Genomic DNA, 11654 nt, shown 5'->3' on the forward strand with positions numbered 1-11654 from the left:
TGACTTTTAGAGGGCATCCAAAGGCAGCCCTGTTTAAGGAAGTTTTTAATGTTTGATGTTTTATCGTGTTTTTAATATTCTGTTGGGAGCTGCCCAGAGTGGCTGGGAAAACCCAACCTGATGGGTGGGGTATAAATAATAAATTATTATTATCATTACATTTTAACTGCTATACCCGACTGGCTCTCATACACCCACCCACCAGTACTGTACCGATGTTACAACTGAACCACTGTACATCAAACCATAAATAACAATACTAAAAAGGCAAGCATTTAATATGTGATCAGACCAGGCTGAATCAGGAGGCTATAGAGTTACAGGAGGGGGGAGACTGAGGCGGCCCAGGGTCCTCCAGGCTAGGGATGCCTCCAGGACTTGTCCTCTCTGAGATCAGCTCCTGTGCTGTCTCCTTCCACTGAGTCCTCTGGAAAAGGCTTGCCCCCTTTGCCAGCAAGAGTTCCATCAAAGCAAAGTGCCCTTTCTCTGCAGCCAGGTGCAAGGGGGTTTTGCCCAGCCAGCCAGCGGCGTTGACGTCTGCCCCCGCGTCCAGGAGGAAGCTGACGACGGCGATGTGGCCGTGGCTGGCAGCCCGGTGAAGTGGAGTCAGGTTGAGGTGGTCCCTCCCATCGATGCTCGCAGAACCTTCCCTGACCAGGGAGGAGACAACTGGCAGGTGACCCTCAGTCGCAGCTTTGTGGAGGGCAGTGCAGCCGTAGCGGTCAGTCAGGTTCACAGCTGCTTGACTCTGGAGCAGAAGCTTGACCATCTAGCGAAAAAGAGGAAAATACAGCAAACAATGAGACGCTCACGTAAGCCCCGGACACCACTTTATCCATAAGTTTCGAGGAGTCCTGAGCTGCCATAACTGGCCTGCACGATAGGGGAGAGACTAAGGGGGAGGGAGTAGGAGGGAAGCAGACACAGAGAGACGCAGGCAGAAGAAAAAGGCTGGAATGGACTTGTAGCTTCTGCCTACATCTCTCTCTGGAAGCAGCTCAAGTAGAAGCTGCAGGTCCATTCCAGCCTTTTTCTCCTGCTTGCATCTGTCTCTTCTCTCTCTTTTTTTAAAAAAAATAATATTTATTAAAGTTTCAACAATTACAAAAAGAAAAAATAAACATACCACATTAAACAAAAACAAAACAACACACCACAATATAAAATAAAACAGAGAAATAAAACCCATTAAACAAAAACAAAAACGCAAAAAAGAAAATGTATCCGATCTCCTCATTACCATTCTTTCATTAGCTTATTTCCTTGACCTCCTCACACCTCCCTTTTTTGTATTCTAGGTCTATTATCTATTTCAGCAAATCCTTTCCCTCTTTTAAAATCTTCTCATCACCTTTTTGCTCATTCTCTAGGACAGGAAGATGAAGAAACCTTGATCTGCTTTGGTCAGTTGGGGTGAGCTCATTATCTGGTTAGATCATGAACATTGGCTGTATCTTTGTAAAGTCCAGGCAAAAAAAAATTGGTGTTTTGTGTTTCATTTTTTAAGTTTGTATTTTTTAAAATTAAAGTTTAGTTGTTATTTCTTTTTCTGAAAAAACAATCAATAAGCAAATTTAAGTTTTAGCTTCTTTGATGAATAAAAAGAATGTTTTTTCTGATTGAGTATGAGTATGTACTCAATACATGTTTGGCTTAAAAAAAAAAATCTCCCCCAAAGCCTAGATTAGCGAAATGCAAGCTTATGACTTTTCCACCATACTGTAGTGGCAAAACCAAAGTACAGGATCCTTCCCTCATAGCCATGCTTCCTCACCGCCATGTCCCCTTCAAAGATTTTACAGCCTTAGAAGGGGACAAACTCTAGCTCTCATCAGCCTCAGCCAATGTAACCAGGGATCATGGGAGTTGTAGTCCATTAACATCTGGAGGGCATATTCCAATATTTGTGGAATATTGATTTATAACCAATTATTTTTGTGGGCTGACAAAGTGAAGAATAACTCTACTTGACATGTAATACAGTGGTAACTTGGTTCTTGAACTTAATCCGGGAGTCCATTTGACTCCTGAAACGGTTTGAAAACCAAGGTGTGGCTTCCAATTGGCTGCAGGAGCTTCCTGCACTCAATCGGAAGCCACAAAAGCCATGTTGAACGTTCAGCTTCCGAAAAGCGTTCGCAAACCGGAACACTCACTTCTGGGTTTGTGGTGTTCAGGAGCCGATTTGTTCAGGAGCCAAGCCATTCGAGTACCAAGGTACCACTGTAGTTATATAAAAGTCTAAGCAGAAATTGAAATATGTACTGAAGAATATGTAATGAAGAAGGAGGAAAATGAATGATAAAATGTTAAAATATTTTAAGTATTGCAATGGAATTAGAGGAAGTAGGTAACATTGAACAGCAAGTAAAGGAGGGAAGAGAAACATCATGGAAGCAGCGTAGCAAGTCAACTTTAAAATCTGTATTAAATTTGGATTAATTTGCTAAAATCTTTGAAAAGCAATAAGAACTCATTGGCTAACATCTGGAGAACACCACAGGCTCCCCCCCCCCGTGGCTGTATAAAGACAACAAACAAACAAATAATCTAACCTCATGATGGCCGTTGTTAGCAGCAATGGAGAGTGGTGTTCTCCCTAGGCTGTCCTGAACATTCACGCTGGCTTCTTTGGCAAGCAAGAACTTCAGAGCTTCCGTTTTTCTGCTCTCGGCTGCTACGTGCAGTGGTGTGACACTCCTTCCGTTTCCTAAATTCGGGCTAACGCCCTGCGATACCAGCAGGTCCACAATGTGCAACCGGTTGTTGGCCGTTGCCCAATGCAGGGCCGACCACTGGTGACGATCGAGGCCGGCCGGGTCCGTTCCATGCCGCAAGAGGAGCTGTACCACCAGGGTGTGCCCGTTGGCAGTTGCGAAATGGAGCGGGGTGAGGCCTCCTTTGGTCGGTGCCGCCGCCACTGCACCCCGGCGCAGGAGGAGCTCTACCACTTGGCTGTGGCCGCTCCAAGCGGCGCAGTGGAGAGGCATGTAGCCGGAAGCGTCGCTGGCGTTGGCCAACGCTCCACGCTGGATGAGAAACTTCACCAACGCGGCACTACCGTTCAAGGAGGCGGCATGTAAAGGCGTCCAGCCATTCTCATCTCTGAAAGGGTGGTTTCCCATTACTTATTTGTTTTGTAAGATTTATATACTGCTTGGTTGTGAAACCAGCAACCTCGACGCAGTTTGCAAGGAGAATGAAACAAACTGTTGAAAACAACTATAGTCAAACCTCAGTTGTCAAACGTAATCCATTCTGGAAGCCCATTCGGCTTCTGAAATGTTTGGCAACTGAGGCGCGGCTTCCGATTGGCTGCAAGAGCTTCTTGCACTCAAGCGGAAGCCGCGTTGGATGTTGCCTTCCAAAAACGTTCAAAAACGGGAACACTTACTTCTGGGTTTGGGGTGTTCGGGAGCTGAAACGTACGATAACGGAAGTGTTCAGAAACCGAGGTTTGACTGTATTTAGAACATTCAAAAATTAATTGACACTAACGTTAAGCTTTCAAACTGGGTTAAAACACTCACCCACTTTCTATGTGAATAGGTTTTCCTAAGCTAAGACGTTTTTAAGCAGGTGAGGGAGCCTGCCTGGTGTCAATCATTTGACGCTCCCCCTGCAGCCCTTGTACTGCCTTCTCAAAGCTGGGTAAGTGAGGCACTGGGCTTTGGAAAGGAGGCCTAAGGGATCTGACAGAGTCCTTGAGTCCTCCTGCCTCATTCCCAAAGCCTGGTTAGTGCTTTCCCAGCTTTGGGAAGGAGGTAGGAGGGCTCTGGGACCCTGCCAGAGCCTTCTGCTTCCTTCCCAAAGCCAGTTCCTCACTTAGCCAATTTTGGGAAGACTGCATGAAGGGGTTTTTTTTGGGTGCTGGTGAATTAGGGTCTCACTCTCCCCCTCCCATGCAACAACGCAGCCTGCAGCCTGCAGGTTTCATGTCGAATTACTGTTGCGGCCTCCTTGGTTTCAGAAGTTCAGATCCTCCAAGTGTCCCTATTTTCCTGGATTTACAGCCAGTTGTCCTGGTTTCTGATTAGATCCTGGAATGTCTCATTTTTCCCTCTTTGGAAGTCCCTATTTTCATTGGAGAGATGTTGGAGGGTATGGGGTTATGAGACCCCCCCCCCCGAGCTAAGGAAAGTTTTTAAATGTTTTTAAATGCTTCATGTTTAATCACATTTTTATATATGTTGGAAGCGTATAAATATTCAGTGCTTTTTTTCTGGAGGGGAAGCAGGGGTACACATACCCCTAAAAATTTTCTGATTCTTTGTACTTTTGTCCATTTACTGTATTTATTTTTCCCGATTTGAACTATAAAGTGGTGAGTTTCTTGAGTCAAAATGAAAGTACCCCTAAACATTTTTTAGAAAAAAGCACGGACTATAAATATAAATAATATAGATATAGATACAGATACAGATATAGATATATAGATATAATACTATAGGACGTCCCTATTTTCATCAGAGAAATGTCAGAGGGTATGGAAGTTGGACCTTCCGGTTCTTAACTAATAGCGTTGCTGACTCATAGGCAGCGCTACCGCAGGCCCAGTGCTTGCACTTCCTCCAGGAGACCAGAAGGGGCAGCAGAGGGCCCTCCCCTCTCACCTCACCTGCTCTCTGTGTCGGCCCCTTGCTTCAACAGCTGCTTGACCAGGTGTGTGTGTCCATTCCGGGCCGCCCGGTGCAGCTCCTTCCAGCTCGGTTGCACAGCAGTCGGGATCAGGTGATTCTCGGGGATAAATTCGTGGCTGTGCTCCCCTGTCAGGGTCCCCTCCTCAGCATCCTCCTCCTCGCTCAGCACCATCCATTTCCTTGCTGCCTCGGCCTCGACTCTGGTGCCTCTCGGGAGGAAGGACAAGAAACCCGTTAAGATGCTCTCAATCTTGACAATACATATTGGCCATAATATAGACATGGGAATGATTGTGGAATATGGATATAAAATTTACAGCGTGTTACAGTTTAAGAGCAAATTACAGTTGTACCGCTGGATGTGAATAGGATCCGTTCGGGAGCCCCGTTCGCATCCTGAAGAAAACGCACCCCGTGTCTGTGCGTGCGCAGGTTGCGATCCGTTGCTTCCGCGCATGCGCGTGACGTCATTTTGAGCGCCTGCGCGGGTGGCAAAACCAGGAAGTAACACGTTCCATTACTTCTGGGTTGCCGCGGAGCGTAACTTGAAAACGCTCAACCTGAAGCATATTTAACCCAAGGTATGGACGCGGGTGGCGCTGTGGGTAAACCACAGAGCCTAGGGCTTGCCGATCAGAAGGTTCGAATCCCCGTGACAGGGTGAGCTCCCGTTGCTCAGTCCCTGCTCCTGCCAACCTAGCAGTTCAAAAGCACGTCAAAGTGCAAGTAGATAAATAGGTACCTCGGGTTACATACGCTTCAGGTTACATACGCTTCAGGTTACAGACTCCACTAACCCAGAAATAGTACCTCGGGTTAAGAACTTTGCTTCAAGATGACAACAGAAATCTTGCTCTGGCGGCGCGGCGGCAGCAGGAGGCCCCATTAGCTAAAGTGGTGCTTCAGGTTACGAACAGTTTCAGGTTAAGAATGAACCTCCGGAACAAATTAAGTACTTAACCCAAGGCACCACTGTAAATAGGTACCGCTCCGGCAGGAAGGTAAACGGTGTTTCCGGGCACTGCTCTGCTTCGCCATGACCCGGAAGCTGTACACCGGCTCCCTCGGCCAATAAAGCGTGATGAGCACTGCAACCCCAGAGTCGGCCATGACTGGACCTAATGGTCAGGGGTCCCTTTACCTTTACCTTTATGACTGTATATGAAAATGATGTATCGATGGGATCTAACACCAAGTAAATTGGCAAAAACGTGTCAATATAAATCAAGTAAGTGTTGGAAATGTAAAGAGAAAGAAGGTTCTTTTTATCATATGTTGTAGGAAGGTTAAAGCTTATTGGGATATGATATATAATGAATTGAAAAGGATGTTTAAAACAACGTTGGTAAAAATAAAACGCCAGAAGCTTTTCTTTTGGGAATTATAGGGATAGACCTAAACTGTATATAAACTTATTCATGTATGCGACTATAGCGGCAAGAATGTTGCTCGGCCAAAAATGGAAAGAAGCAGAAGTCCCAGCAAAGGAAGAATGGATACAAAAACTTATGGAATATGCAGAAATGGCGAAACTTACAAGAAGAATAAGAAATAATAACAAACTTTTTATAAAAGAATGGAAATGGTTTATTGAATATTTACAGATAAATTGTAAACAGATAAGAACATTGGCAGGATTATTGCAATAACCTGCAGTTTTATAAGAGTATATATTTAGAGTGCATGAATAAATGAGAAAATTAAGAAGATATTAAAAATAAATTTAAGGAACCGCAGAAAGAGGGGGAAGGAAGTCAGATTTTGAAGTGTCAAAATGACTGTAAAATCGGTGAAATGTATAAACCTGAAAAGTATAAATAATATTTTTTTTTAAAAAAAGATGCTCTCATTCTTTCTGGGAGGACTGTGGAAATGTCAGCCGTTGGTGGGGCTGAAACTAGGCGTTCAGGTGCCGACAAACTTTCCAATTTGCACTTGAGCAATTGGTTGCCAGAGCAAAGTGACCAGGAAGGGCCAGGAAGGATCCTATTGACTCTGTTAACGGAGAAATTCGAGGGCTCCCTTGGACAAAAGAAGAAGGACACCAGCCAGGAATATCAGAGCAAAACAGCAGCCAGTAGGCTTGGTCTTTATTGAAGACTGTCGTGACAGGACTCCCACCTGCCACCAGGTGAAACAAAATGGAATCCCCAAACAAAAGAGCCCCAAAACTTTTATTAGTTACTAAACTACACCCCTAGAACTACATCATGACTACATCATTGACACATCACAGAAAGGAGGGGTTGAGGGAGGAGTTGTGGAGGTAACCTGAGTGTCTTGTCACCTGGCTGGTTCCTCCTTTCCCCCTCCCCATGAGTCACTTCCAGGAGACAAAGGGGAGTTGGCAGTTTCCTGCCCCCAGAGGGAAGATCTGATCATTGTCCTTCGTTCCAGTCCATGTTGAATCCACTCCTATATGCAAGTCCTTTGTGACCTTGATGGTCTTCTGTTTGGGACCATCAAGGTTGTCATGCCAACTGGGTAGGGCTCCTGTGTATGTGCTGGTATGGTTAAGGGCTGTCCTGTATCAAACCATCCCCCTTTGATAGTCCTTCCTTCATGGCGTAAAATAAAAGTGAACCGGTGTAAATCCGATGTATGGTTGATTTACTATGAATTTATAACAGAAACGTCGCGTATGTCGTGTGTGAGTGTGTGTGTGTGTGTGTGTGTGTGTCGTGTTTGTACAAACTGAATGATGGGGGGGGGGGTCCTGCAACAACTTCCCCTGTGTAGCTTAGTCTCTGGCTGAATTGGTAGCCCTAATACAGGAGGGTGGCCCTCCAGGATTCTTTTTCTGGCCCCTGGAACTCTCCTTAAGCCACACCCCTTTCCCAAGGCCACACCCCTCCCTGCCCCTGCTTTGCATCCTCCTAGCTAGGATGTGTCCTTGAGCTCTGATAGTTATTCTTGCTTGTCTGCGGGACAGAGAGCGGTGGTGAGTGAGTGCAGGTATTACTGTAAACAAAATGTGCCCTTATCCCCTTATGGGGTATCCAAGAGCCCATCTAGAGTCCTTACGTAGGTTCCCTATGGGTAGGAGAAAATAACAGAGGCCAAGCAGAGAATATTAAGAAGCAAAGCAGCTAGTAAGCTTTATCTTTATTGATCTGTTGTAACAGGGTGCGCCCCTCACATGCAGGAGGAGGAGGAACCCAGAACAATGGCGCGCAAGGCCTTATATAGACTTTTGAAATTGCCACCCTGTAGATCAAGACCACCCCCAGAAACATCATACATACATCACAGAAGGGGTGTAACCTAAGACCACCCCCCAGATACATTATACCTACATCACAGAAAAGGCGGTCTAAAACAGAAATTTGAATGTTGTTTTTCCTGTCTACCAGGTTATCTGATTCTGCCAGGTTATCTGATTTTCTGATAGTCTGTCACCCATTAAAATGCTGATTACTCAATTCCTGAGGCAACGGGAAGGCTCCCTAACCCCCCTCCCTCCTTGCAGGGAAAACATTTGGTCAGTTTGGGAATCAAAATGGTTTCAGGTCGGTCTTCCTGTACTGATCTATGTACGTGCTTGGTTGGTACACTTACGAACATTACCATATACGGTAGCTAAGACCTCAAAATTACTATCACAGTATTAGCCTCTTATAGATGGGCAAAATTTACATCCATTGCTCCACCCACTTCTGCCTTTGGCCCCGCCCCATGCCTAGCATGTGACCTTCTGATATCCCAGGGCATCATACTGAATCTAGAAAGTGAGGGGGGGGGGGTATCATGTTTCTGTACATAGCAGCCAAGAGTGGAGGAACTGAACCTCCCTTTTGAGAACATTTATCACTTAATGGAGAGAGCGAGAGAGAAATATATTTTTCTTACCAGTCATTTCTCTTCCACGGCTGACAGGCACTCTTTTATTTATTCTGAGGTTGCTCCTGAACAAAACGTGGGCGGTTCCCTTATCCCGTGGGTTCTGAGTGCGAGGAGGCGCGCACGGCTGTTAGCTCCCCAACACTCAGCTGTCCTCATGCCCCAAGGTCGTCTCTCCTGCTTCTTGGAGGATCCTCGGAGCAGCAACTCTCAGATTTGTTTGCGCAAGCAAAGCTTCGATTGAACACACAAATGGACCATTCCTATGGAAAGGAAACCGGCTACCAGACCATATTTTAACCCCGAAAGCCTTTGCCCCCCGTTAATATCCAGCCCGTTCAGAAGCAGAGCCAGCCAGCCAGCTCCCTTCGCCTCCTTGTTTTGTTACGATCCGTGCATTCTGGAGTGTACCCAGAGCTGTTTATTTAATGACTAAATGGATTCTAAGAAGAGGGAGGGGTGGCTGACCGCTAATGGTTAATAGGATATTGGCCTGACAGACTTCTTGGCTCCCTGCCTAGGGCACATTTGTGAGCTCTTCCAAGTCGAAGTTCTGAAACTGTAGATCGGGGGGGGGGGGGGAAACCTTTCTCACATGGAGGCCCTTTAAAAAAAAAACACAAAAAAAACCTTCTCCTCATAACTGTGTGAACATCCAGTGTAGCGGGATATTGGACTGTTCAGGACAGTTAAAAGAAGGTACTTCTTCAGGTAAAGGTAAAAGGACCCCTGGATGGTTAAGTCCAGTCAAAGGCGACTATGGGGCTGCACCGCTCATCTTGCTTTCAGGCCAAGGGAGCCAGCGTTTGTCCACAGACAGTTTCCGGGTCATGTGGCCAGCATGACTAAACCACTTCTGGTGCAACAGAACACCGTGACAGAAACCAGAGCGCATGGAAACACCGTTTACTTCCCGCCACAATGGTACCTATTTATCTACTTGCACTGGCATGCTTTCGATCTGCTAGTTTGGCAGGAGCAGGGACAGATAACGGGAGCTCACCCCATCGCGGGGATTCGAACTGCCAACCTTCTGATCGGCAGGCCCAAGAGGCTCAGTGGTTTCGACCACAGCGCCACCCACATTCCACTTCTTCATGTAGCACCCAGTTAAACTACGGAACTCGCTTCCACAAGAGGCAGTGGAAGCCACCAAACTATATGGCTATAAAAGAGGACTGGACAAATTCATGGAGGGCTGGGCTAACGAAGACTAATAACCATGATGGCTATGCTCTACCTCTGTGATCAAAGGCAGTAATTGATTTTGAATGGGCTCTTCTTACGTTCCTGACTGTAACCGAATCCTGAAAAGACAGAGGTGTTATGTATACTGAGTTCTGGTGCCCAGGAGGTGGGGAGATGGCCTGCCCTGGACAGTGTTGCTTCCCCGGGACAGCGCAGGTGAGCAGCTTGGGGATGCTCCTCCCAGAATCAGCACTGTCACTAGAGGTGCCTCGCTTCCCCATGCTTTTCGAGCAGAGATGTCTTGGCCACTGTACTCCATTCTCTGCTAACTTCCAGATCGGATTACTGCAGTGCATTCTACATGAGGCTTCCGTGAGTTCCCCCCTCACAGTGCTGCATTTCCCAGCACCGTAAGTGAACTACAGTTCCCAGGTTTCATGTCTCTCTTTCTGTGTGTATATGAGAGAGAGAGAGAGAGAGAGAGAAATGCTTGAAATGTGCATTGGATGTGCTTTAAACACACTGTGGATCTGCAGGGCCACCCCTAGTCTAGCTGTAAGTAAGCAGGCTGGCAGGGGGCTGGGTGGGCAGACTAAGATTGGTGGGGCAGTGCCCTGTTTGCCCTAATGGACCATCCTTCACTGGTTCAGAAGCAAGAGGGATTAATTATAGTGTCATCCGTGGAAGGCTGGTGGATTCTTTGGAAAACCTGGACAGAGGCAGAACGGGATGGAGTATCCTGTCAATGGGCTCTGTGCTGGAACACTGAGTAGCAGGTCCTGCTTTGACTTGCTAATGTTGTAGGTAGGATGCAATCCAGTATCACGCCGCACCTGTTTCTGCCTTCTGATTTTGGTGTGGGCAGGGGCACTGAGAAGGAGGGGGCGTCAAGCCATTTCCCTGGTCTTAATGACTCTCTTGAAGCTGCTACAGTGGTGCCCCGCAAGACGAATGCCTCGCAAGACGAAAAACTCGCTAGACGAAAGAGTTTTCCATTTTTTGAGGTGCTTCGTAAGACGAATTTCCCTATGGGCTTGCTTCGCAAGACGAAACGTCTTGCGAGTTCTTGCGAGTTTTTTTCCTTTTTCTAAGCCGCTAAGCCGCTAATAGCCGCTAATAGCCGCTAAGCCGCTAATAGCGCTAATCCGCTAAGCCGCTAATAGCCGTGCTTCGCAAGACGAAAAAACCGCAAGACGAAGAGACTCGCGGAACGAATTAATTTCGTCTTGCGAGGCACCACTGTATATTCATCCCACTGGGGGAGGATGTCGGGCAGATGGGAATTGAGGCAATCAACAAAACAAGCAACTTGTTCCACCTGATTGTTGGTAAGTTGGCAACAACAAGAGCAGCAATAACTGAGCACTGGTACTCAGAATGCCAGAGGTTACCTTGTTGGGCCCCAGTGGAAAGAGGTTTATGATTTAAATCCCTGCTATTGCATCCCTGCACCTGAGCCCTGAAGCACGACCCCTCTGAGAAGATCAAGTGCTGTGAGGAATAGCAGGTCGCTGCGCAACATGCCTCGCCGAGGAGGCATGTCGGAGCATGCCAGACTGTCTGTAACAAGATCTCCTGGTGTTGTTTTGTTTCGTTCTGCTAAAGTTGGCATCTCTCTGGTCCCAGGTCACCCACCCAGAGCTTTCTGGGAGTGACAAGACATAGCCTGGCAGATCAAGTCTGGGCTACGGGGGTTGTTTCGTAGTTAGTGGTTTAACAAACAAACAAACCCTCAGCACCTTCAACAAATCACTGTTTCCCAGATTTTTAGTGGGAAGCCATGACGGTTTGAAGTGGTATGATACGACTTCAAATCTATAATGCAGACAGGGCCTGACACAGATACATAGATACATACAGATACATAGATACATACATACAGATACATAGAAGAAGCCCTCCATAAGACTCCCTTCTCAGCAGAGTTAACAAACGGCAGCAGCTCCTCTTTCTGTTGGGGATATTTCAGACAGAAATTCCCAGGTG

The 11654-nt window shown here is 46.7% G+C and overlaps 1 protein-coding gene across 1 annotated transcript; it reads right to left on the reverse strand.

Moving 5' to 3' along the window:
• Positions 1–260: 260 nt before the first annotated feature.
• ANKRD65 (ankyrin repeat domain 65) lies at positions 261–8900 on the reverse strand. Its single transcript, XM_081871173.1, has 4 exons — positions 8490–8900; positions 4619–4847; positions 2556–3105; positions 261–769 (listed from the first exon to the last, which is right to left on the reverse strand). The coding sequence occupies exons 1-4, from the start codon at positions 8494–8496 to the stop codon at positions 302–304; spliced, it is 1254 nt and encodes a 417-aa protein (XP_081727299.1). The 5' UTR covers positions 8497–8900; the 3' UTR covers positions 261–301.
• Positions 8901–11654: the final 2754 nt, after the last annotated feature.

Source organism: Podarcis erhardii (genome assembly GCF_964252035.2).
Source record: "Podarcis erhardii genome assembly, chromosome: 7".
Classification (NCBI taxonomy): domain Eukaryota; kingdom Metazoa; phylum Chordata; class Lepidosauria; order Squamata; family Lacertidae; genus Podarcis; species Podarcis erhardii.